The sequence below is a fragment of the Chinchilla lanigera genome, unplaced genomic scaffold, assembly GCF_000276665.1.
Source record: "Chinchilla lanigera isolate Chin_1 unplaced genomic scaffold, ChiLan1.0 scaffold00126, whole genome shotgun sequence".
Lineage (NCBI taxonomy): Eukaryota > Metazoa > Chordata > Mammalia > Rodentia > Chinchillidae > Chinchilla > Chinchilla lanigera.
This window is the reverse complement of record NW_004955527.1, coordinates 1,726,461-1,748,951: the sequence shown is the minus strand read 5'-3', so window position 1 is coordinate 1,748,951 and position 22,491 is coordinate 1,726,461. Positions and strand designations below refer to the sequence as shown.

At 53.3% G+C, this 22,491-nt stretch overlaps 1 protein-coding gene across 1 annotated transcript in view; it reads right to left on the bottom strand.

Annotated features, from left to right (window-relative positions):
- Padi2 (peptidyl arginine deiminase, type II) overlaps positions 1 to 22,491 on the bottom strand; it is a 42,026-nt gene that overhangs the window by 2,381 nt on the left and 17,154 nt on the right. The window contains exons 4-15 of the mRNA XM_005409821.2: positions 22,377 to 22,438; positions 18,067 to 18,184; positions 17,359 to 17,484; positions 12,339 to 12,517; positions 11,085 to 11,188; positions 10,298 to 10,409; positions 9,386 to 9,493; positions 6,587 to 6,738; positions 4,945 to 5,092; positions 4,292 to 4,385; positions 2,198 to 2,283; positions 401 to 529 (exon numbers count right to left, since the gene is read on the bottom strand). Coding sequence (XP_005409878.1) covers positions 401 to 529; positions 2,198 to 2,283; positions 4,292 to 4,385; positions 4,945 to 5,092; positions 6,587 to 6,738; positions 9,386 to 9,493; positions 10,298 to 10,409; positions 11,085 to 11,188; positions 12,339 to 12,517; positions 17,359 to 17,484; positions 18,067 to 18,184; positions 22,377 to 22,438 — 1,418 coding nt within the window. The remainder of the gene's footprint in view (positions 1 to 400; positions 530 to 2,197; positions 2,284 to 4,291; positions 4,386 to 4,944; positions 5,093 to 6,586; positions 6,739 to 9,385; positions 9,494 to 10,297; positions 10,410 to 11,084; positions 11,189 to 12,338; positions 12,518 to 17,358; positions 17,485 to 18,066; positions 18,185 to 22,376; positions 22,439 to 22,491) is intronic.

Here is a 22,491-nt window from a genome sequence, read left to right as displayed (position 1 = left end):
CACGGACATGTGGCTACCTATGCATGCATCTGTGCACACATGTATATGTGTGTGGATATGCATGCACGGGGGCATTCTGTATGCATCTGTATATACACATGTAGACGTGCATGTACATGCGTGTTGATCGTCCTCCTATTTTTTCACCTTTTGCAAACAGCTTCCTATTTGTTAAGGTAGAGCCTTCTCAGTACCCCGAGGGGACAGCTGGGACAAACGTGTCACTCTGAGGAGGGAACCTCCGCACTCAGAGAAGGCAGGCGACTGGGGTGATGTCACCCAGCCGCTCAGCCTGGACTGGGGCCTGAGTTCCTGATTGGGCAGCCTCGGCCGGGGCTCCTTCCAGATCTGACCACCCCCAACTTGGAGTGGATGAGGGCTGGGAGCCGGAGGGTCTCACCATGTTTGGGAAGAAGGCCCTGGCCTGGCGGCCCTCGTCCATCTTGAATAGAGCGGGCAGGTCGATGATGTCCTGCTCTGTCAGCCCCAGCTCCTTTTTGAGGATGTCGCGGTTCCAGTCCAGGCAGCGCTGGGTGGGGGCAGACCAGGGCATCAGGGAAGGGACACACAACTGCCACCCTGGCTGCAGTGTCAGGCTAAGGGCCCTGGCACTCCAGAGAGACTCCCAGCTCTCAGCCGGCACCTGGTCACCTCTCCTAGTGCCCCGTCTTAGGACTTGGGGATGGCCGAAATGATGACAACAACCCAGAAACAACACCAGCAACTGCCACTCACCGAGCATCTCTGCTGGGCCGGCCCCTGTGCCAGGTGATCCTCTCCAGGACCTCACTGGCCCGAGGCCATCCCAGGACACTGATGATGGCTTTGTTAATGATTGTAGCAGCAAATGCATACATGTATCTGGCTCTGTCCTGAGCGCTGGACACAGGTATTTAGTTAAGCCTCAGCCTGTGGGGGAGATACCAGCCTCACCCCTTTTTTAGAGATGGGAGACCACAAACAGAGTCATAGTGAGCTGCCTGGGATCCTTCTTCCCAAAGCAGGGGCCAGGATTTGACCTCAGATCTACCTGACCCCAGGAAACAATCAGTGAGGGATGCGTATAATAAACCCAGCTTTCTAATAGTGAGGGGATTGGTGACCTTTACTGGGTCTTATATCCGTCACTTCTCCCTGCAGTGTCGCAAACATTGCCCTGCCCAGTCAGTACCCTGATTGCCTCTACCTCTTTGCTCCAGTGATCAAGTTAGGGATGGGCAGTAACTCAGGATTAAGCAAATCAATGTATAGACCCCTCGGCTAGAGTAATTGGTTCAAGTTGGGTCAAATCAGAGTGAAATGCTAGCTCTTGTTTGATTGCTGCAGGGCATAAAAGGGCTCTTTTTTGCTTGTGATATGCTGGGTGTATGTCAGGCCCTGAACTATTCGCAGCCATGAGGGTACCTGCAGAGACCAAGAAGTGCAAAGAAATGGAGCTGGAACCCTGATCAACCTGTGCCTGAAATCCATACCACTGCTGGACTTCCCACTTGTATGAGTCAATCATATCTTTTTGTTTAAACCAATTTGACTTGTTTTCTGCTTCTTAATTTTTAAAATATTTGCATGCAAATAAACAGAAGCTTAAGTCAAATAAATATGACTGGTTTCGGGGCTGGGGATTTAGCTCAGCAGCACAGCACCTGCCTGGCAAGCGCAAGGTCATGAGTTCAATTCCCGGTACTGGAAAAAAACCAAAAAAAAAAAAAAAAAAAAAAAAGATTATGACTGGTTTCTATTTCTGGATATAATCTTGAGACTTAAGAACTCCTAGTGGGGTCAACACATGAATCAAAAACTTCAGTATTTGATTTCCTAACACTCAGAGATCAGGACTTGTGCTTATACAAGCATTTTTCTGGAAAGCCGGTCTGAAGCGTTTGTCATGTACTGAAGGAGTGTGTCTTCCCCAGATGACACGTGCTCTAGCCTGGCAGAGGTCTTGGGCCTTTGGCACTGCTGGTGCCCCTATCTTCCTGGAGCTCCCGGCCCTGCTAGAAGAGACTTTAACGCCCTTTATGTTCACCTTCAGCACAGGACTACCGCAGGGGGCTGCTTGCGGGCTTGTCAAGGCCCTCTGGGTGCTGGCACATTCTGGATCGTGAGCCCCTGACCAGGAGCCCCCAAGCCTGTGTGTTCTCCACAGAAGCCCCGGAACATGACGTAGATGTAAGCCTGGCTCTTTCCAGCCCCTCACCTGGAAGTAGTGGTTCTCCTTCACGAGGCTCTCACTGGACAGGATCTTGTTGATGGTGATCCGCTTGCTGCTCATTCCCCCGAGGCCTGCGGGGGTCAGAGGTCAGGGCAGTCAGACCCGAGACACCGGGGCCAGGGCTCTGTCTGAGCTGACAGCAGGACTTGGAGGCAGAGGCGGATAAGAGGGTGAAGCCAGGCAGAGGCCCGGGAAGAAGGGAACCCTCGCTCTCTTCCTGCGGAGGGCCGCGTACACTCCTCTCTCCTGCGTGGGCCCTGTCTCCTGGAAGGAGAAAGGGTGGCAGCCGCCTTGCCCTCAATCTGGGCAGCGGGTGGGGGTGGCATAAGCAGCCACCTGGTTCTCCCATCTGGAACCTGCTCCCGTGAACAGCAGCTGAGCAGGGCGAGTACGAGAGAAGCCGCATCACCTTTGCTATTGTCCAGACTCACCCCTTGCTCAGGCCCTGCCCCGGAAAGGAGGCTGCCTCTGCCTCTGGTCCGCCTGACACCTTGTGGCTTTGGCTGATGAGTGATACCTAAGGCTCACTGAGCGGCTGGATATGGCAGGTGCTCTTCTAAGGCTCCACAATGACAGACTCATTAGTCCTCCCTACATTTCTACGCTAGGTGAGGAAACTGAGGCGCACAGTGGTTACGTGACTTGTCCGGGCGCTCACAAGCAGCTCACGGCTGAGCTGGTGGGCACGCCGGAGGCTGACGGCGGAGCCGCTCCTCTCCTGTACTTCTGCCTGCTCTAGGAGGAGCCTGCTTGGACCCCTGCACTTCCTAGGCTGGACAGTGGCCAAGAGATCAGGGCCGGGCAGGGGTCATAGCTCAGTGGCTGTGCCTTCGCTTAATGTGTGCCAGGACCTGAGTTTGATCCCCAGTACCGCAGGAGAGAAAAGGAGAAAGGAAGACAGACGGGGCTGTGAGACCCTTGTCTGTGCTGTCTCCCTGCTTCTCGCCCTTGTTAGCACAAAGGTAATAATCATGGTTCCTGTATCCTATGGGTAGCTTTTATGCTATGTTTAACAGAGAAAGGAATGGGGCTGGGGATACAGCTCAGTGGCATAAGCGCCTGCCTGGCAAGCGCAAGGTCGTGAGTTTGATCCCCGGTACTGCAAAAAAAACAAAAAAAAAAACAACAACAAAACAAACAAACCAGAGAAAGGAAGCTTCCAAAGGTCAAGCTTCCTGCCCGTCTAGGAAGAAATTTCCCTTAGGGGTGGGGGCATGATGGACAATGTCATAGTCTGTTCCTCTCTGTCCCAGACGCCTACAGCAGCCAGGAACTCCGGCTGTGGATGTGGAGATGTAAGCGGCGACCGGCCTCGGGGACACAGGCGTGTAGGTGGAAGATATAGTGGGCATGCTCACCTGAAAAGTGGCAAAATGCAACTGAAGAAAAAACCGTCTAACGGACATAAACAGAGGTGACGGCTATTCAACGCCACACGTGTGCTTTGGTCCCCGGTTTGTGTCCTCGTCGAAACGACAGGAGGGCGATGTAATTTCAGCACGATAACAGCAACCGAAAAGCAGCAGGAATTGCCACGGCCTCTAACCTGGCTGGCGGTCTCTGCCTGATCACTTTGCTCCTTTTCCATGATTAATTTACGTGCACGCCTTGGCCCAGTACACTTGCCCCAGTTAAGCAGATGTCTAAATTACCCGGATCATTTCTCATTCTGGGGCTGACAGTGATGATGCCTGACTGTCAGCATGGCTGCCATAGCCCGCTTTTCTTCCTGGCCCTACACCATGTTTGGTTTATTTTCCTGTCCGTCTCCTATTGTGAAATACGAGCTCCGGGGTGCTGACCGTGCACAGGTTTTGGAGCCTCCAACCCTCCCACGGGCCCGGCACATTTAGGTCCTGAGAAAACCCTTGGTGTTGTTGGTGACAGTAGGAGGAGGGGGTAGACCAGTGAGCCACTTGGCTACAGCAAGGGACACAGAGGCCTGGGCTGCTCCCGCTGGGGTGGCCTTGTAAACCCTACAGTGGGCCAGACATTAGGGGCAGCACGGCTGGGTGCTCACCTGTCCCGTGCTGCTGAGCTTATCTTAGAGACTTCCTGCCGAGGCCCTGGGCCACTCACCTTTGAACATGATGGCTTCGCCGTGGCCTTCCCTTTGCTTCTCTCGGAAGAGCTTGTAGCAGGCCGAGGTGCTGGCCATGAGCAACCGGAATTCCTGCAAGAGACAGGCATGCAGCACCCTGACAGCGGGGAAGGCAGCCAGGAAGCAGGAAGGGTCCCTGTCCTGTCTGTGTCCAAGGACTATTTCTCACCCTTTTGCCATCTCGACAGTCAAAGCTCAGAGTCAAAGGTGGCCTTGGACAGAGTGGAAGAGCTTCCTCGAGATGCTGCGAGGCAGGCCATTTGCACAGGATTTCTCGGGTTTGGGGTGGCAGCCACTCCTTTCCAGAAAATGAAGCTGCAGACCCCAACCCATCTCTCTCCAGAGCATTATGGCCAATATGGCAGCCACTGGCACCACGTGATGACCAAATTTAACTATGCCTACTCCGAGTAGAGTTGAGCTAGAAGAATAAGATATTTACCAGATTATAAAGACTCAGTATGAAAAAAGAATGAAAAACTTTGATAGCCGCAACATGCAAACCAGTTTCAGCCTACTTCCTTCTTCCTCTGTGCTACTATTTCCTCTAGATCCTGCCTGCTGCCGGCAGAGGCTGGCAGCCGTGGGCTCTCTGCTCTCCTGTTCACTCCAGTCCTGGGGACAAGCTCACCTTTGTGCCTGGGATGGGGACGAAGGTCATGAACTCATCCACGTGACCCACGGTCAGCCAGTCCGAGTAGAGCTCCACCACAGGCGCCTGCACCTGCTGGGCTTCCAGGAAGTCGCGTACCACCTTGGTCATCCGCCGCCCGCCAGACCTGGGGTGAGGATGGGGAAGGAGTGGCTCTTCAGAGGGTCACCCACCCTGCCTGCCACAGAGAGCCTGCAGCCTGGGCCAGCACGGGATCAGCCTGCACGGGCTTCCAGATCTGCCCTGGCCTATTACCAAAGAGCCACAGTAACTTCAATTCATTTTAATTGGCTCAAGAGACACCTCCTCCAGGGAGCCTTCCTGACCGCTAGACTCCACGAGGCCTTCAATCTCCCCATTTTCCTTAGGCTTCAGCCCTAGCTCCTTTGGCTGCCAACAGTCCTGCCCTATGACCTGGCTCCTGCCTGGCCCTGCTGCCTCAGCTGCCTCCCTTCGTCCTGGTTCTGTGTGCTCCAGCCCCCTGCCAAGCTCGTCACTGTTGCCCTTGCTGTGCCCGCTGTTCGGAAGGCTTTTTCTCTCCTCTGCGGCCTCCGTGGCTCAACCCTGAAGTCACCGCCTCAGACCCACGACGGCCGAAGTCCCCCGTGCAGGGCCTTTGCCACGTGCCTCGCTTTGTCTTCCTTACTCTCATCAGAACCCAGCTGTTCTGCAGCCTGTCCATTCTCCACACCCCTTACCCAGTGAGAGCCCCCGGGCTGGGGCTTTGTGTCCTACTCACTGCTCTGTCCCCAGAGCCCAGGGCAGCCCGGCACAGTCTCTCTCCAAGAAGTCTTTGTCTCCAGCATGCCTTCTGAACTTCCTCTTTGGGACCCCCAGCTCCCTGCTGTTCTCTCTCTATGCTCCTCTCTTTCCTTAGGGCCAACCTGCATAGCTCTGACCCCCACTGTCTCCTTGAAGGCTGGGGGAGGGCTTGGCACTTGGCTGGTACTCAGGAGATAGTTGTTGAACGGAATGGATGAGTGACCATTGAGTGGAGGGAGAAGAGAAAGAGGATGGGAAAATGGTCACCCGCCTCCCTTTAGGAGAACTTGGCTCCCAGAGCCTGGATGACTGCATACATGCAGGTTCCTGGCAGCCCTTTTGTACAGTGAGAACCCAAGTACACATTATCTCCCCAGCGACTGTCTTGACCTAGGCAGAATCTGCCTTTTATTTGCTGGTGGGTTAATCAGGCAGGGAGTTGGGGCGCTGTGGACAGGTCAAAGAGCCAGGGACTCATGCTTCTGGGGCTGGGCCATTTCTTATTGTTTCTTTCATATATGGAAAGATCAGAGGATTCATGGATGTGCTCCCACTCATGTCTGTGTGTCTCCCTTTCCTAGAGTCTGTTATCTCTTCCCCATGGGTTTATAATCTTCTACACTCTCCCATTTGAGGAAGACACTTATTTCTTTGGGTATGTATTAAATACTAATTTATACTAAGCTGTAAAGGCTAACTTGGTTTTTTTTTCCCCCTAAGAGCATCTATAATAACGGACAGTCATGGCAGGAAGTGATTCTCCCAGGGACTCATTCCATGCACCAGCACCCAGGTGACCCCTAAAGAGAAACATCCCCAGCCCTCTCCTATTGCCCATCTCCACCTCAGCTTCTCTTACAGAGGGAAGCTGCTCCCGATGAGGATCCGCCCAAAGGGGTACGTCTTGCCGTTCACGGTCACCGGGGGGCTGACCTCCAAGTTCCCAAAGGAATCAAGGCTGGTGACGGGCTCAAAGAGGGGCTCCCGGGTCACGTAGCCGAAATCCGGGCCCTGGGCGGAGGCACACACCTGCCATTAGTCCCCTACAGCCAGCAGTGCCCAGCCCCGGGCAGCCACCCGCAGACGCCCAGATGCCCACCCCTTCACCTCCAGTGCCTGGTGCTGTGGGCCCGATTGCCTGTGGTTGTGTCATTTCTCCAGGGGCCCAGGCACTGGGAGGAGAGTTTGTGAGCACGCCAATGGGGTGAGTGTGGGAGTGTGTGTGCATCCGGATCTCTGTGTGTGCCTCTTTTCCCAAGCAAGATGCACAGACGTGACTTCAGTTCTCATGTGTGCTCTTATTGTCCCCCCTCAGCTCTCAGACCCTCAGTTTCCCTAAATGTAAAAGAGGTGTTGCAGTACGCGACCTGAGGCGGGGAAGTAGACTGGATTATTATTCCCAGGGATTTGGCTTCCTGACTCATCACCCTGTGACTTCTGATATCTCCCTGCCAAAGCAATGGCCTTCTCTGGCCAGTGTCAGGGTCACATGACAGGCTTTGGCCAATGAAATGTGAGCAGAAGGGAGGTGTGTCAGCAGTTCCAAGCAGAAGCTCAAGCACCACTCTGTGCTTTGTTTTCTTCTTCCTGCGCTAGCAGAATGGCGTTTCTCAGCCTGGGGCTGCAACTCTAGAACAGGGAAGGCATGACAAAGTGGGTGTGCAGGCAGAAGACTAGCCACGGAACAAGAAGCACACCTTTGCTGGTGTCAGCCACTGAGATGGGGGCTTGTTTGTTACAGCAGCTTTCCCTAGGGACAGCTGACCAATACATACAGGAATGGTGGATATGATATACATGCCAATCAACCCAACCTCAAGCACTACACTCGCCCCCGATGCTTGAATCCTTCTTAACATAGCACTCCAACAAGCTGGAATTGGCACACAAAATGTAACTCCACTGATGCCCTAAATTTTAAGGTTCCTTTCATGATTTTTTGGGGGAGGGGTCAAAATATAGGATTTTGTTTGGTGAGCTCACACTGGGGTTGAGACTAGGATTACATGACAAAAATCTCCATTAGAGGGGCCAGGGATATAGCTCAGTGGCATAAGCACCTGCCTGGCAAGCACAAGGTCCTGAGTTTGATTCCTGGTACCCCCCAAAAAATGTGTTAGAAAAACCCAGAAAGCAGGAGGATGTGGCTTGTCCTGGACCAGCTGAGCAGCTCCAGGGAAAGCTGTGCCAGTGCATGGGTGGCTGCGGCTTAGTGCTTTCTCGCCGGGCCGGCCCAGCAGGCCTCGCTCGTGAGCTGGCCCGAGATGGCTGGAGACTGGCAGCTGGGGCTTCACAGTGTCACCCAGGCAGCTAGCTAGTAAGCAGCACAACGCCAGGCCTGGCCCAGGGCTCCGGGAACAATGTAGCCTGGGGCTTAGGAATGAAGCCAGCTTGGAACACTGAAGGCAGGTGGCGGCCCAGGGAGGGGAGAGAGCAGGGCTGGGGCTTCGTTCTCCTGCCGGCCGCAGCCCTGCGAGCGACTGGTTTGACTTGATGCCCTGAGGTGTTGGGGGAGTGGACAGGAGGCTCATGGGACAGTGTCCCGAGCTCTGCAGTGAAACCCATAGCACCAGTGACTAACGGTCACTGAAGTAGCCCCGCACTGATGTCATACACATGCCTTGAATCTTCACTGTGATACTATGAGACCAATGCCATTTCTTTCCATTTTACAGATGAGCAAACTAAGGCTTATGAAGGTTAAGTTGCTTACCCAAGGTCCCATCTCTGCTAAGGGACTGCTACCCCTGACCTTCTAAAGCTGGGCTCACACTATCAGCTCTCCCATCTCCTCAGGATGAGGGGACCAGGTGAGTTAATGTTCTCAGAAAGCTGGTGTGAGGCTGGGCGTGGTGGCGCACAACTGTAATCCCGGCACTCGGGAGGCTGAGGCAGGAGGATCGTTGCGAGTTTGAGACCAGCCTGGGCTACAAAGTGAGCTCAAGGCCAGCCTGAACTGCATAGTGAGACCTTGCCTCAAAAAGACAAAAAGAAAAAAGAAAAAACAAAAACAGAAAGCAGGTGTGGCCTCTGAGCAGCCCCTGATGTCAACAGAAGGGGTCCTATGTGTGACCTTGGGAGGCCCCCAGCATACCCTGTCTGTGCCTCATGCTGTGCCCAGGCCTCCTCGAGCTGCTCAGCATGGCGGACGAGGACAGAAGTGACTGATTTCCGTTCTGCAGTCAGATGGTGGCCACGGAGGGCGCGGAAGGGAGTGAGATAACGGTCTTTGGACTCAGAGGAGTCAAATGGCTTTAAATGCTAAAAACCATAGCTTCAAGGCCCTGATGAACTTTAAAGTCAGAACCATGATTTTTGACAATTGCATGACTATGATTTTCCTCTTTGAAACATATTTGGCTGTAAGTTAGAGGGCCAGGCCTGCCGCGGGGGTCAGGGCCCCTGGGAATGGATCTGGCCCTGTCTCCCACGGTTCCCATTTTCCACCTGGAAACTGTTTTGGGAGCATTGGTTATCAAAGCAGGAAGGGACCTCAGAGGCCTCTGTTCCAGCTCACCCATCTTGCAGATGGGAAAACAGAGGCCCTGAGCAGCAGACTGGTTTATCAAGGGTCAGCCGGCTTCCTGACCGCTCTGTCCCCTATGAGTTCCGTGTGTCACCTCCCCCACGCTCCCACCACTGGCCCTCTGCTTCTCACCAGGAGCTGCTTTATGGGGAAGTCCTTGAGATTCCCATCTCGGGGGGAGTCCAGCACCACGGGGAAGCCTTTGTGCGGGGCCTCGATGTAGCCAAACTCAATTTCATCCTGCGAGAACACCAAGGACAGGGGTGAGCCCTGTGAACTTCAGTCAGCTGAGAGGAAGGGAGGGGGACAGGGAGACAGGTGCGCTCAGGAAGGAGCAGGGAGTTTGTGCCTCCCGGTCCCTACACAAATGACAGCAGCACATCTCCCCACAGATTGTCTGTGCATATAGCAAGCATGTTTTTTAGCAGCACTGACCGCACTTTTCTTTTTTTTCTCTGAGACAGGGTTGTACTATGTCTTGAAGTCACAGTGATCTTCCTGTCTCAGCCTCCCAAGTGCTGGGATTATAGACATACACCACTATGCCTGGTTTGACCTCTTTTTTTTTTCTGTCTTTTTGAGTTAGGGTCTCGCTATGCAGTTCAGGCTGGCCTTGAGCTCACTTTGTAGCCCAGGCTGGTCTTGAACTCGCAACAATCCTCCTGCCTCAGCCTCCCGAGTGCTGGGATTACAGGCGTGCACCACCATGCCCGGCCTTGACCTCTTTTTAAAAACATAAATGGCATCATCCTGACCATGTTTTCCTTCAAGTAACAGCTTAAAGTGAAGCACGTTCTGTACCGGCCTCATGCTTTCGAGCTGCTGCACACAGCTTCCCGGTAAGCTGTCACCCCTGCGGAGGGATGCTTCATCGTTTGGCCATCTTTAGTCATGACAAGTAGCCACACTACAGTGACTTCCCGCCCTAACTCTGTGCACACGTGCAGGGACAATCCCTCGCCCGGGGCCCCTGCGGGCCAGGTGTTCCGCTAAGTCAACCCCTCTCGTCTGATCCCGGCCGTGTCCTCCCGACCAGGCCCTCACCTGGATCCAGCGGTCGCCCCGGTTCATGTACTGGAAGCAGACCTTCAGCTCGCAGTTGGTTTTCTCTACTAGGTTCTTCACCTCCTTGAGGAACAGGTAGTTGTCCTTCATGCTGGCAAGGTGGGGAAGACGAGGAGGCCAGGAGGAAGGGTGAGGGGGGACAAGGGCCACCCTCAGGGGGTGGGGGCAGCAGCTGAGGCCGCCTCGTGTTCAGTCTCCTTTGTAAAGGCCACTGGAGTCCAGGGCCACCCGCTTAGGCAATTTTTGTCTAATAAAAGCAGGATGGGAGCTTTCACCCTCACCTGCCTAAAGCCTACCTCTCTGACCTGCCAGATTTACATACGAGCTATGCCTAGCCTGATGCTGCCCGGTGAGGGTTATGGGAACCTCAGGGGTTCCTCCTTAGGCTGCCATTGTGGGCATTTCTTTCCCTTGCTTCTCATCTTGCTGAGGTTAACCTGGCACATAATAAATACTCAATAACAACTTGCTTTAGGAGAGGGCAAGGTGAGCTGACGGGCCATTGCTCAGGGGGTCCCCAACCGCATGGCGCAGGGCTGAAGGGGGAAGGGCTACTTCTGGAGCACATGCCCCGCCTCAGGTCAAACGCTGGCCTGCTTCCTCTCATTTAATGCTCACAGTGACCCTGTGAGGCCGGGTGAATAGTTCCAAGTCACCCAGCCGCTAAGTGACAGCATCCAGAACCAGACTCAGGTCAGCCTGACCCGGAAGCCCAGCCCTCAGCCGCGCGGCCAGGCTGCCTCTCCGGGCCGTGGTGACCCCTTACCAGCACACAAACACCGACACGGGAGGCAGGATGTTGGGCGTCATGATCCACGGCGCGATGCGGAAGGTCACGGTATCCGTGAAGATGGGCGTCAGGGGAACCTCCTGGGCGTGGGACAGAAGGGCCGCGTGAAAAAGTCACATCAGGGCGCACTCCACGCACGCCTTCCGGAGTAGGTGAAGCTTGTGAGAGTCATACACTGATTGAGCACCTACTGTATACCAGGCCCCATGGTACTTTCACATGAGTTGATTCATTTCTGCCTTACAATAGCTCCAGGGGCAGAGGATACTATAATCTTCATTTTTTTAAGGTGGGGAAACCAAGTCACAGAGCTGGTGAGTAACTGTTGAGGGTTACATGGTTAGCAAGGGGTACAGCCAGGCTTCCAACCCAGGTGCTCCAGTGCTGAGTGTGCCATCCTAAACCCCACCCCATCAAAGTTCCTGTCCTGAAATCACCCCCATTTGCAGGTGTTTTGTCTTCTGGGTGATGGATGGGGAAACTGAGGCACGGTGAGGTGAATTCACTCGCCCAGTGTCTCATGGTGGTGAAGGCAGGATTCAGCCCAGAGCCCGTCCTCATACATCTCAGCAGGGGCCAGCCTCACCCGTATACAGCTCTCCCTGCGTCCTGCCCCAGAGGGACCCGGGGTGAAATGGGACGGGCCTCTGTGTCAGGTAGAGCAGCCAGTCCCTCTTTTCTGACCAGAGAGGCTGGGGCCAGGGACCAAGGTCCTTGGGACGAGTGGCTCTGATCACAGGACGCACCCCCAGCAAGGGGCTTCCCCGCAGGGCCGAGCTCTTCTCCTCCTCCAGCTGCCCCTGGGCAAAGGCAGAGCTGCTGGGTGGGTGGCCGAGAGCAGGGGTCAGAGCTGGTGTGTCAGAGCGGGGCGGGAAGAGCAGGGTGCACAGTAGAAGGCCAACAAAGCTCACAGTGAGGCCTAGTTAGAGCCTTGCGCTGACCACCGGGCCTCTGTGCCTCAGAACCAGGAGGACCACTGCAGGGTGGGCAGGGCACAGGCTTGGGAGGCTCAGGAGTTCCTGGGAGCAGGTGTGGCAAGGAGGAGGGTCCTGGGGGACAACCCAGAGGACCACAGCAACACGTGTAGGCCACGGGGAATACCCAGGACTCCTAGCCTGGACCCACTCAGTGCTTTGAGGGGTGCGGGGCACACTGGGGCCCCATGGAAGTGGCTGTCTGGGAGAAGCTGCACCCTAGGCAGCCCCTGGCGGGGAAGGCTGGGGTCCCCACCTCGTCCATGTACTCCAGCAGGCTGACGTGGATGGAGACCAGGCCCGAGAAGCCCTCGTCAGGGAAGCGGAGGCCTTCCACGAAGAACAGAAGCTCCGCGGAGCCGCCCGTGTACTTGACCACGTGGTAGAGCTTCTTTCGGCCCAGGATGTGGATGTAGCGCTCACCGAAGAATGGGTCTGGGGGACAGGGAAGGACCCATGTCAGTCCCCTGCCCCATCAGGTGGAGGTCAGGGAAGTCACCAAGGGGGACAGGGGCAGAGCGGCCTGTCCTCTCTACACGGAAAGGAGAGCATAAGCAGAAAATGCCACGGGGATGCCTGTGACACGTCATTATCATCGTCTCAGCACTGCGGTGTGCCAGCTGGCTTCTGGCTTCCTCGTCTACAAAATGAGCCGGCTCTTGTGAATGGCACATGGGAAATGGTAGCAGATGATAATTACACTAGTGCAGCACGGAAGGACGTTATTACTCCCATTTCACAGACGAGGAAACTGAGTCACAGAAAGGAGAAATAGCTCCTCTGAGGGCATACAACCAGGAGGCAGTTGACCTGGGACTCAGATTCATGGCTGCTTCTGAATCCTGACCTCCCATCCCCTTCATGTAAATAAACCATAAATGGACCCATTTGTGCCCAAAATTCCCCTCTGTCATGAAAGCCAGTTAGGGTAAAGACCTACGTGTGGGTCTCTGGCTCTCCATTGTCACAGCGGGGAGGAAAGGCAGGTTTCTCCAGTGTTCCTGTACCCCTGCAACCTCCAGCACATCACAATGCTGTTCCCCTGGGAGGGTCTGGCCCCTCTTCCCTCCGGGCTTTGGTTTGTGTCGCTTGTGAGAATCCTGCCCGGACCCCCAGGAGCAAACCAGGGGCTGTTTGGAAGTTCTGCAGCCCCCTGCCCTTCCCCCACACTCCGCACAGCCTTTCCAAATGCACATGCCCAGCGTGAGGGCAGAGCCAGCCCTGGCCAGGCCCTGCCATCTGCCTGGCGCATGGTCTTGTTGAATATGTCTTGTGAATGCACCAACGGCTCCCATGCCACGCCCGAGAGGAGAGGCCACTTGGGAATTTTCAGGCTGCTGGAGAGCACGTGAATGTGAATTATTACTGCTCTGTCACCAGCTGTGCAAGGGCCTCCGGGAGACAGATGATCACCGTGCAGATCTAAGAGCAGTGCTCAGCCGGTGATAAGATGGAGCGGATGTGGGGAGGCTTACAACAGAGATCTTGTGGGGTTATGTGGAGTGCAGTGGGGTGCGGAGGGGAGAGGAGCAGGGTGGCAGCATCTGAGCAGAGAGGGGCAGCCTTTGAGATGCCCTCGTGGGGTGCCAGGGGCGGTGGTGGGGGTGGGGGAGGAGATACTTGCGCTGGCCAAGGCATGGAGGGAGGACCCTACGCAGTTCCACAAGGAGTTTCCTTAGGCCTTGCAGAGCTGGGAGGGCAGAATCAGGCTCAGCTTGGTGCTTTTAACAACAGTGATAATGATTAGGGACCAGCTGTCCAACAGTTAGAGCAGATAACCACCAGAACATTCCTGGCACCAACAAGATACTTGATCAAAACCCGTGAGATGAGAAGCCCAGGCCCACGATGGCTCTTCCTGTGGGACAGTGTGCTCAGCTGGACTTCCCTGAGCCTCAGTTTATGCATCTGGTTAATGGGAGGTAATGCCATCTATGCCACAGGGTCACTGCAAGTGACACAGTATCAGCAACCTTGGTAACCTCAGTCAGGTAGGAACTGAGACCGAATCAGCACGCCCCTACTGCGACACTCGTGGCCTTTTCATTGGACAGCTTCTGAACAGAAGGTAAAGAAGCAATAGTTCACTGCACTTCCCCTGGGCGTGTCTAAGAAAGAAAGTGGATGGATTCACACCCTGAGTGGCTCAGGGAATGTTTTCACAGCCCAGCACAGAAGGTGAGGTCCTTCTTACGCACAAAGGACAGTGTGTGCCCTTCGGCCCACTCTCTGCGTAGATCCAGATGGGTGTGTGCACGGGGACAAAGTTAATCTCCCCCGACACTCGGGCCTTCCACACCTTCCACAGGCTGGCTGCACTTGAACCAATGCTCGGGAGAGACATCACACCTGAAGCCAATTTTTCTTTGCAGAATTGGCAGAAGCCAAGCTCTCCCGGGGCTCAGAACAGCTGGGGGCTCCACTGGGGTCTGAGATGGAGGGGATCAGGCCAGAGGAGGGGGCCAGGTGGAGAACATGGTCTGTCCTCTGCTGCAGCTCTCTCCTCCCCATGGGGCCCATGCCCTGCAAATCACAATGTGTCTCTGTGCTGGCCCTCTTTCAGGCAGTTTGGGGCTGCGCCGGGGGACTGATTTGTTGGTGGGAACAATACAGCCATTGTCCCAAGGAGCCTCTGTCCCTTCCTGGTACAGAGCCAGCTGCCCCCAGCATGGCCAGCTTTGCCTGTGGGCAAAAACAATGTCCTCTGTGGAGTTGTCCTTGTGCCTTGTGCTGGGGCCACCCGCCACCCTGACCTCTCCGGAGCCTTAGGCGTTGGCCCCAGCTGGCCAATGCGTGGTATGGCTTGGAGTCACCCTTCCAGTCACTCGAGCAATTCTACCTCCCAAGGAGACTCTGAGAGTGTGACAGCTGCCGCAGTTTGCCTAGGATTGAGGTGTTTCCTGGCATGAGGGACTTTCATTCCTGCAATCAGGAAGTCCTGAGCAAATGGGGACAAGGTGGTCACCATAGCCTTGTAGGAAAAGGTAAGGGCCCAGCTTTTGGGGTTCTGGGAAGAGTGTGAGACTGGAGCAGGTCACCAGGCCTTCCATGGGGACTGGAGACTTCTGTCCATCCCAACAACCATAACTAGTAATCACTGTAACATTTCCCACAAAAGCAACAGCCTCCCGTTTCCATAGAGCATTCCACGCGCCAGCATTGCGCTCACTCCGTCCCTCTTGCCATGAGGACAGTGGGGACCCCTGTCATCCCCACGTCACATCACAGATGGAGGTCCCAGGGCTGGGGGTGGGGAGGTGACTTCCCTGGGTGCAGAGCTCTCTCTCGGGGGGGGGGCCCCAGCCCAGCCCCCTTGTCCTCTGGGAGAGCTGGACCTTCTCTGCTAGGACACAGGTGACCAAGTGACATTCGTGTAACACACACATTCTCACCCCCAGGTATATTCAGATTTTGACAAAATCTCCAAAATGCTTGCATGGAAGAAAAGGAAACCGGGCTACACATGAATTATTTGTCTCCATTTTTGCCTGAGTAGTGGTCTTGGAGTCCACACTGATGGAGAAACTGACCAGAGTGGGTGGTCACTGTCTCAGGGCGTGGCCCTTCCCGTAGGACGTGGGCCCAGCTGACAGTCTTGGGGGACAGTCTCTATCCCTTGCAGTGGGAGTTCCCCTTTTTTCTAGCCCCTCAGGAGGACACATCTTGGGGGCGGGCCAGGGGAGGGCTTGCGAATGTGGGGGCCGAATCCGAGCCCACTCCCACGAACGCAGGCAGAAACTTCTCAAAACCGCCAGATAGCACCGGGAGCGGCAAGTCTCTGTGAATGCCAAGGCTGGGTCAAGGCCCAGGCCAAGGTCTGGCCTGCACCGCTCCTGCGTCGTGGCAACTCTGGCTTTGATGGAGTATAAACATCAACATCTCTGGCACCCTGGGGCTGCGGAGCCGGCCTGGCTCCGGGGACATTCCAGCCCGCGTGAGGTCACTGCCCAAGGCCTGGGGTGGGTCAGAAGAGGGCTGGCCTCGGGAGCTGCTGTCCACTGGTGCCCTGGCTCAGTCACTCCCTGAGGTGAGGGCCCCCGGTGACTGCCTGGCTCTCGTGCATCATTCCAGAAGTGGTCCTGCCTCCCAGAGTTTCCCACACACCGCTGACATAGGAGGTGGGGCGTGGCAAACCTCACTGAAGAAATAAGTGGGACCTGTCAATTACAAGATCCCGGGGCAGCACCAAATAATTCTCAGGAACCTGAACTTCTCGCCGGCTCCCACGAGATGTGGATTGCATACACAGATACAGCAGTCACACGGAGCCTGCTGTTGTGACTCCTCCTAGTAGGGGCTGGGGTCCCTGGAGTGCACTTTTAGCTTTACATTTATCTCTTCCTCTCTTTGTTTGGCCCAAGTTCGCTCTACAGAGCTAGCGCTTCCCTTTTCCCTTCACCTCTCACTTTTCAAATAAACCTTTGGCACCGTTTGGGGCTTGTCTCGTCCAGCTCTTTGTCTGAGGTAAGAAGGACGTGGGATATGTTTAATCGGTGAGCCATTTCTAAAGGCACTGCCCGCCGACACCATGACAAAACTGCGGAGCTGTGTAACCGAGGGAATTTCAAAATACATAAATCAGATCTTGGCAGTCCCTGCTTAAAACTCTCTAATGGCTTTCCACTGCGCTTAGAATAAAATCCTACCCCTGTCGCATGCTCTGGCCCCTGGCCCCTGGCCCCTGGCCCAGCTCCCTGACCTTGACTCCCAGTACCCCCTGCTCTGCTCTCTCTGCTCTTCCAAAGCTCCGATGGGTCCCCTCCTCCTGCGCTGTGGGCGCTGTCCCCTCTGCTCAGAACTCCATTCCTTCAGCTCATGAATGGCCGGGTCCTTCTCGCCGTTCCTTTGAGTCTGAGCTCAGGCTGTTCCACTTCCCACAGTGTGGTATTTATTCTGTCCCCATTGCTCAGCCAGTAGCTCCTTGAGGACAGGGTGGGACTGTCACTTTTACTCTAGGATACCAGCTTCAAACCAGCGCTGGCACCCAGCAGCTCAACACGGGTTTTTAGAAAGAACAAGCTCTAAGGATGAGCCCCAGGGCGTAGCACGTCCTCTATGCAGTGGGGACCCAGCACACCCTGTCTCCGTCAGGAGGAACCAGGCGGCTTTCCTGGAGGGTGACAATAGCATCTTCTTTAAAAGTCAGAGATATCAGATACTTCTCGGAGGCAGCACTTGCCTGGCCTCAGGTCTCATGAAGGGGACAGGACCCTGGGGAGGGGGGCTATAATCCCTTAGGGGTGGTAGCCTTGGAGGGCAGAGCTGGCCTTACTCACTCTCCACGTAGAACACGCCCACTTTGTCCGAGTCTGACACGGAGATGTAGAGAACCATCTCATATCCAGCAGGCAGGTGGTCAGGACCCTTGGTTCTCAGGACCATCTGGGACATGTCCTTGAGGTCTGGGGACAGTGACACGGGAAGGTTAGCAGGAAGGCACAGCTGCAGGGGTGCCTTCCGCTTTTATAATCAGGAAAAGGACAAGGTCACACATGTGTATTATGGAAACCATAAAAAAAAAAAAGCCAGGTGCAATGGTGCACATCTGTAATCTGAGCATTCTGGAGGCTGAGGCAGGAGGATTGCAAGTTTGAGCCCAGCCTGGGCTACTTCGCAAGATCTTATCTCAAACTAAAAAATAAGAAATGGGCTGGGGATGTAGCTCAGTGTGAAGGCATGGAGTTCTATTCCCAGCACTGGAAAAAAAAAAAGCATGGAGCAGGGAAAGACTGGTCACCTCTAACACCAGAGATAACCTCTTGTTAACACTTTGGGAATTTCCTTCCGTTCCTTTTCTGTGTGTGTGTGTGTTTAAAAAAAACATGGTTTGAGTTGGACTATATTTACAGTTTTGTCTTCTGTGAGCTCAAGTGAATATTTGAGGCCGTCACCTCCAGGAGGCCCAAATCCCCACCCACCTCACCCTGCCTAGAACAGGAGTGATGTTTCCCTTGCCCCTGACCCCAGGGTGGCCCTGCGGGGACCTTGCTTGCTGTAGACCTTCTGGTCACTGCAGTCCTCCTTGGGCAGCCAGGGTGTATCTCGGTCACAGTTCACCAGCAGGATGGCTCCCTGGCCCTTGGGGCCCCAGGTCCACGATGCCTGCAGTGGCAGGAAGAGAGGTTAGTGCCCTCTTTGCTCTCCCAGCAGACCTTGAGAGACACTGGAGAGGCCGCCCAGGACGCAGGTAAAGAGAAGCCACCACACGGTGGGCAGCAGCTGTGACCAGGCAGGCAAGAAGCCTGAGCCAGGTTTGAGCGGGGTGGTGAACAGGTAGGTCAAGCATGCCAGGCGACCTCCGCCCTGAGTGGAGGAGAGGCAGGAAGCCGAGGCAGAGGAACAAGCAGATGGATATTCTGGGAGAGGCCCTGAGGTCCCTTAAGATGGTGGTTACCAACATTTTTGGCACTGGGGAGCAGTTTTATGGAAGACAATTTTCCATGGACTGGTACATTTTTTATTGTTGTTGTTTCTTCTTTTAATCATTAGTATGTTTGTGATACATAGTAAGTATATTCCCCAGTGTTACATAATTACACCCCTTAGCTCCACCCCAGACCACCAAGTTTCAGGTTCTCATAAGGAGTGTGCAAGCTAGGTCTTCCGCACACATGTGTAGCTCAGTAGGGTTCGAGCTCCTATGAGAATCTAAGGCCGCTGCTGATCTGACAGGGGGCGGGACTCAGGCCCTGATGCAAGCTGTAAAGGCAGATGACACTTCTGCCGCTCACCTGCTGTGTGGCCTGCTCTGCAGCTGGGTTCTTACTGGTCCATGGCCCAGGGCCTGGGAACTCCTCCTGGTTTCTCCTACAGCCCAGGCACGAGGAGAACTGACTCCAACTCATCTGATCATGTTGCTCCCCTGCATTAAACCCTGACTCTTAACTCATCATTTTGGCCTGGAAGGCTTTTTGAAACCTGCTTCTTCCTCCATCTGCCTCCTCTACCTGGTCCCTGGTTTGCTCAGCTCCACCCCCACTGGCCACCTTCCCGCTTACAGATGCCCATCTCCTGGGCCTTTGCTCTCACTGGCCCCTCCACCTGGACCACTGTCCTTTTTCTTTGGCCAGCTCTACCCTCTTTCAGTCTCAGCACAATTGGGCCTTCTCCCAGGAAGCCTTTTGGATCCCCAGACCACAACAGCGTCCCTGGGTCCACACATGGCACTGTACAGGCTTTTGGAGAGCACTTAGGATGATTGAGAAGACACAGACTCCCATGCCATTCTTCCTGGAACATGAGTCTCCCCTTGGACAATGGGTTCCCCAAGGGCAGGTGCTGGGTTTTTCCTGTTCTTTGTGCAGTCCCTAGGCCTGACCTAGTCCTGATATATCAAAGATGCTCAATGAATAGCTATGGGATCAGAAAAGAAAATGTGAGCACGTCACAGACCCAGGTGCACAGACTGTCAGTTCAAGGTTATAGAGGTTGTGTGGTGTGGCCAGGATTGCTCAGACCCTTGGAGAGGCCACAGCCTTCTTCCTGGGGCCGCAGAGCCTCTGTGGTGTCCACTGCCATGGGGCTGAGCCATGGAGACTGAGTGTATAGGAGCCCAGCTATGGAGCTGGAAGAAGGGGCTCCCAGGGGGCCTGATGCCCCTGCCTGACCTGCAGAGAGTTGGTTTTTTGCTGGGCTGTACTCATTTTGTGTGTGTGTGTGTGTGTTTGTGTGTGTGTGTGTGTGTGTGTGTGTGTATGTGTGTGTGTGTGTGTTGCCAGAGATGGAAGCCTGGGCCTTATGCATGCCAGGCAACTTCTCTACTACTGAGCCATCCTGTGAGGCCTTGTTTTACTTTTTAATAAAATATTGATCTAGCTGGAGGTGCAGGTTAGCGGTAGAGTGCCTGCCTAGCACGCATGAAGCCCTGGGTTTCATCCTTAGCACTAAAAAAGCATTCAAGTCTTCATAATGAACCCAGGTTTCAGATTGTTTGCATAAACATCACATATGCCTATGAAAAAATATAAATGATATAAAAGGACAGAAAACTAAAAACTGTCAGAAGCAATAGCCTGGGGCTGGGGATATAGCTCAGTAGCACAAGTGCCTGCCTGGCAAGCGCAAGGTTCTGAGTTCGATTCCCAGTACCAAAAAAAAAAAAAAAAAAAAGAAGCAATAGCCTGGAGACTATATATATATATAAAAACCAATGAAGCTCAAAAACTAGACTGAGAGAAAAGTACAAACCTGAATGAGAAAATCAGCATGGTACTGGCAAAAAACAGATCTGAGGATCAGTGGAACACATTAGAAGATGCAGGCACAACTACAAATACACTCAGCCACCTTATCTTTGACAAAGGGGCCAAACATGTTCACTGGAAGAAAGATAGCCTCTTTAATAAATGGTGCTGGGAAAACTGGCTTTCCACATGCTGAAGACTACAATTAGACCCATATCCATCACCATGCACTAAACTAAGGTCAAAATGCATCAAAGATCTAGATATTAAAACAGAAACACTAAATCTACTGGGAGAGAAAGTACATAGAAATCTTGAAGACATAGGGGTAGGCAGAGAGTTCATGAACAAAAAGCAAACTGCGCGGGAAATACTTCAAAGAATCAACAACTGGGATCTCATCCTGTTAAAAAGGTTTTGCACATCAAAAGAAATCACCAACAGAGTGAAAAGAAATAGGGAACAAATTTTAGTCAACTGTCCCTCAGGCAAAGGACTTCTATCTAGAACACATAAGGAGTTAAAAAAAATTAGGCCTCCCCAAATTCAAAGACTCAATCCAAAAATGGACATCTGAGATTAATATACATTTTTCAGATGAAGAAATACAAATGGAAAATAAATATATGAAAAAATGTTCAACTTCATTGGTCATTCGAGAAAAGCAAATTAAAACAACACTGAGATTCCATCTCACCCCAGGAAGAATGGCTGCCATCAAGAAATCAACCAATAACAAATGCCGGAGGGGCTGTGGAGAAAAAGGAACCCTTCTCCACTGTTGATGGGGGTGTAGACTGGCACAACTACTATGGAAATCAGTGTGGAGATTCCTCAAAAAACTAGGATTGGAGGTCCCATTTGACCCAGCTATTCCCCTCCTGGGTATCTTCCCAGAATAATTGAAAACATCATGCCACAGTGATATATGTGCGCCTATGTTTATAGCAGCACAATTTGTAATAGCTAAATCTTGGAAACAACCCAAATGCCCATCAACCAAGGAATGGATACAAAAGATGCGGTATTTTTATACAATGGACTACTACTCAGCTGTAAAGAAAGATGAACTTGAGGCTTTTACAAGTAAATAGGTGCAGCTGGAGACCATACTCATAACTGATATAAATTAGACTCACTGTGTAAACATCGTATTATCTCCCTAGTGTAAGAAACTGAAAGAGTAAATAAGATCCAAAAGATACAATAGATATTGTGAAAGGGAAAGAAACTGCTCAAAAGGAAAGAACAACAGGGATAGGGGAAAGGAGAAAAGAAGTAAGGTATATATATATACACACACAAGATAACTAAGATAATTGCAATACTATTTTCTATTAGTTTGTTGAAAGGAAGTTAGTGCTTATGCTGTTTGATCAATTTTGCATGCCTATATCTTGTCATCTGAGCAACTGCTTTGAAGATAATGATATGCAATGTAATAACCACTGTTAATTTCCTATCATCTTGTTTTGAAATTCTGTATCATTTTAATTGTCTTTTTCTCTCTTTAAAATTAAAGAAAAACCTGAACGAGGTGGGAAGCACCATGCTAGTTGCACAAATTAAAAACACACACCCATCACGTCCCACGTTTCCCAAGGACCGTAAGAACAGAAAGAGAGGCACTGACCTGTTAAATGTTCCTTCGCGGGGAGCAGGATGGGGATGGGGATTGCAAGATGAAAGACAGTAAGTAGAGGGAAGGGAACAGATGAAGGAATGACCAAGTAGCAACAGCAGCAGGACTGCAGGCACAGGCAGAGACAGCGTGACTAATGCGACCCTCTGCCCCTCTGATTCAAAACTAAAAAAGGGCAAACATTTAAGAACAAATGCTTCTGCAGCACAACCTCTGCTGCAGACACATTTACTCTTTTCAATGGTTCAACCAAGTGGGTTGGGTAAACAACCTGCTCTGCAGCTGACCCCAGGAGGAGCCGGGGCTCCTGATGCGCTGTGGGTCTGGGGCCCTGGTCTTTGGCCCTGTGAGACTGAGCTGTCGGCTTGGCAGGAGTCCATGGCTGCTGCAGGTGCAGGCCCAGGCTCTGCTCCCTGGAATCCCCTCCTCCCCCTCCCCACAGGTGGCATCCACCCCCATGGCTCGGTACCTTGTTTGGGTTGTTTTTCTCCACCACGCCGTCCCGGTCTGCATCCACATCCAAGGAAATCTCTGGGGACCAAAGACACGGGTGAGTGGCTGATCCTACCAGACAGGGTAGCCTG